General features: G+C 53.5%; 2 protein-coding genes across 2 annotated transcripts in view; one reads left to right on the top strand and one right to left on the bottom strand.

Annotated features, from left to right (window-relative positions):
- Nucleotides 1-3,807, bottom strand: part of DMRTC1B (DMRT like family C1B) — a 41,901-nt gene that overhangs the window by 19,237 nt on the left and 18,857 nt on the right. The gene's annotated exons all lie outside the window — the stretch shown is intronic.
- Nucleotides 2,742-3,504, top strand: LOC111733023 (protein FAM236C-like). The gene is made up of 3 exons (XM_023524979.1): nt 2,742-2,846; nt 3,040-3,221; nt 3,372-3,504. Exons 1-3 carry the CDS (start codon nt 2,811-2,813, stop codon nt 3,427-3,429), a joined length of 276 nt encoding a protein of 91 aa, XP_023380747.1. The 5' UTR covers nt 2,742-2,810; the 3' UTR covers nt 3,430-3,504.

Raw genomic sequence — 3,807 nt, 5'->3', positions numbered from 1 at the left:
AGACACTACCGGCCAATGCCCCCGATGAACAGAGATGAAAACCACGTAAAGAAATTTTAGAAATTTCAATCCAACGATACGTGAAAAGTACAATCTGTGACCAAGTAGGGTTTATCCTAGGAATGCAAGGTGATTTTGACGTTAAAAAAAAAAAAACCATATTAAGCAAAGGAGAGACAAACAGTGATCGTCACAATATATGACGGAAAAGTCATTGGATAATATAAAACATCCATTCATGATAAGAACATCGGTTAACTTAAGAACATAAGGGAAGAGAAGAAGGTAAGCCAAGGAAAGAGCCGGACGAAAAAGAGGGGAAGACAGACCTTGAATCGAACAGGGGAAACTTCTCTGAGACAGGGGCTCCATCGCCCTCGGGTTCTGCAGAGGAAGGAGGCGCTCGAGAAGGCGAAAAGAAGGGCAAAGGGGGAGGAGCTTTCAGGCAGCAGATAGAAGAGGCGAGCCAGAGGGACGAGGGGAAACTGAGCAGCAGAATCACGATGAAGGACGGAAGGCAGGAGTTAAAGGGAGCGGAGAAGCAGCGAGAGATGGCAGTGCATTCTCGGCTGTGAATAAGCAGTGTAACGAGGGCGCAGGAGAGAAATTCAATATAGGAACGGGTCTCTTTATTTTGATATGCTAGGAACAAATCATTGGAGATGGACTCTCTTTTTTAAAAGTCACTTACGATAGTGGTAAAATAAATGAAATACCTATGGAGAATGTTAACGTCACATGGGCGAGACTTGTCAGCAGGCGCCTATAAAATATTCCTGAGAGAAACTAAAGGCCGAGATGAATGGAGGTGTGCACATTCTGTTCACGGATCAGAACAGTCGAACAGGTATCCGATGTCAATGCTAGGGATTCCTCTTTAGATTCACCATCACCATAATTCACAGGAGAAACTACGACTAAACACCTATATGGAAATGGAAAGCACACAGAATAGCCAAAGCCGTTTGCAAAAGAACAGAGGCAGAAACGAACTCCCTGACCATACCTCGATACAGAGGTATGGTCACCGTGGCAGCGAGGAATTGCCTGAACAGCAGACATAGGGCTGAATGGATAACACAGGGAGCCCAGAGGCAGACCTACATGCATATGTGGTAAGTCATCTGTGACAAAGGTGCTAAGGCAATTAAATTCACTAAAAATTAACTGAATGGTGCTGGGGGGTGGGGGGTGGACATATGGATCCCCACAGGGCGAAAGAAACCGCGAAGAAACTTCGGTACCTCCCGCTATGTGCAAAAAGTAACCGAAAATAAATCAGACATCTAAGTGTACGTTGTGAAATCGAAAGCCTACTAGAAAACATAGCAGAAAACTGTTTTCCTTTGTGGTTGAAAAGGTATCAATCACAAAGGAAAAATAATCGAGGGACCGTTGCCAAAATTAAAAGAAAAAACAAACAAACAGACAAAAGCGCTTGCTTCTCAAACACCAGGGTTCGGCGTCTCCCTGCCGCACCATTTTCTCTCCTGTACTGGACCTTCGTCACTGCCCTCGACTGCTGCTTAACCCCTGCAGAACAGAGACCTGGGTCTGCTTCTTTTTGGGGGGGGTGGGAGGGTGGGGGGAGGCTGGGGTCCAGTTCTTTTCAAAGGCAAAAACTCGCTTTATTGTCTTGGGCTTCTGCTTGCAAAGCTCTCCCCTTCCTCGATTTCCTGGCCAGCTTCTTCCTTCACTCAGTCCAGGCATGCCTCCCTGGGGAAATCTGCAAGACTCGAATATTCCAACTGCCAAGGCTGGGTGGCTGCCGCACCTCCTCGGGCCTCCCACAGACATGCGACCTTCCCTCCACGTCTCCCTATTGTAACCATCCTTTTGTAACCATCCTTTCCTTGGCTTCTCTCCCCCAGGACAGCTTGAAGCAGCAACAGACTCATTCGTTTCTCTAACCCCGGGCCAGGTCCCCAGATAGGCTCCCAGAGAGGATCAGCCCTGTATTTTCACAGTTACAGAAAAGACGCTTTCCTGCACAGCACGAGGATTTCAAAAACCCAAGGAAAGCCTCTGAGGCCGCCTGCTTCCTCTCTCCCTTCCGGGCGCCCTTTGCAGGGAGCTCCCTGGAAGCTGGTGCCACAGAACCTCGCTCACGGTCTTGGCTACAACCAGGCAGTTTCGCTTGAAACCCAAGTGTCAGCGACGGAACTTCACAGAGCGGGACCAGGCCACGGCGAGCTCTCGCCTCAGCGGTTCTGCTTTCAGCTGAGCCCAGCACGGGCCTGCCGCCTCTGTCCCGCACACTTCCCAAGCCCTCCAGGCCCCACACCACCTGCCCACTGGCTACCGAGTGCTTGCTGACTGACCGTCTCCCAGATGCGGCGTCTGAGGGGAAGGCCTCTGCTGGTGGTTTGCACTGTGCATGCCACCCCGCTTGCTTCGGTAACCCTGTTGGACCCATGTCTGCCTGTGGCATCCCCACCGAATGACAACTCACCATCTGCCTGAACGCCTCTGCTTTTTTTCTCCAGCAAACAGACACCTGGCTTGAGCCTGCTGGGAGGTTCAGAGCTAAGAAGATAAAGACAGAAAAGGGCTGGAGGGGTGGGAGTGAGAACCAAGGGAACGGAGGGGATGTCCCATCCCAGAAATGTATCCACTGCCTGAGCACAGTGTGCTCGGCCCTAGGAGGGAGGAGAGGCAGGGCGGGCCCTGAGGGGTGAAGGGGCGTGGAAGGACAGGTCTCCAGCCCCTTTGCCCCCAGCAGTGAGGAGCTCAGCCCGTCTCTTCTCTTCATCTCTTCGAGGAAGTCCTGTGTGTTGGTCACTACGGGCACCCCGCACGGCCTCGGAAGCATGATCTTCACTCCTTTCCTTCCCCCTCCTCAGCCGGTGAGTCTGGCCTCCCTCTGTCGTGCTGAGACGTCAGCCCCGGGGGGCTGGGGTTTGGTCTGCAGCGGTCACTGCTGCATCCCCAGCACGGAAAACTGGGCCGCGGAGGCGCGTGATACTCGTCGAACGACATAATGGATGTCGGGCAAGGCAGGGGCCTTTGGCATGACGCTACTTACTCTTTCCCCCCCAGCCCCCTTCTTTCCAGACCATGAAAGGCCAGCAGCTGACGGGCACTGAGAACTCTGTCGTCTCGTCTGACACCATGGAGAACTCCGGCAACGGCACAGGCTCACCCAGGGAATCTGCCGGGCCCCAGGGGTCTTGGAGGAGCTGGCTCCAGAGAGCCTGGACATTTTTCACCAAGTCTTTCAGGTGAGAGCCGGGAGCCAGCCTCTGCCTCTGTCACTGCTCACAGCCAAGCCAGCGCCTCCCCTTCCCTTTCTGGCCAGAGAGCCCCCAGGCCAGGCCTGCCTTCCCCAGGAGTCCCCAGGCTCTAGCTGACACTCTGCTTTGCCTTTCCAGGGGAGGCTACCAGACACTCGGAAACCAAGACCACCCTGCCACGGACACACACCCGTGAGTGGTGATCAGGCCCCCTCTGCTGCCCCACGCCCCTATTTTCCCAGGTTCTCTGTCCCTGGACTTACAATAAATGTGGCGTGCTCGATTCTCTCGGCTTCGTGGTTTTTATCGTCCCCTTTCCGCAGCGGCGTCCGCCTCTTGTGCTTAATGGTTTGCCCTTTGGCTGGGGGCGTCGGGGGGGGGGCGGGGACACGGTGTTACCTACCAGGCTACAGAGCCATATGATCCATCCGTCCGTCCGTCCGTCCGTACTCCCGTGCCTTGGGTTCTACTGCTTTTTTCTCCGAAGCTGTTGGAATAGGGCTGTGTTTGACGGAGACTACTTTTACTGGTTTCAAACATTTCGAAAAGGGTGGCTGTTGGACAGTGAGTGAGG

This window comes from Pteropus vampyrus, unplaced genomic scaffold (assembly GCF_000151845.1).
Source record: "Pteropus vampyrus isolate Shadow unplaced genomic scaffold, Pvam_2.0 Scaffold515, whole genome shotgun sequence".
Lineage (NCBI taxonomy): Eukaryota > Metazoa > Chordata > Mammalia > Chiroptera > Pteropodidae > Pteropus > Pteropus vampyrus.
This window is presented reverse-complemented; position numbering and strand designations above follow the sequence as displayed.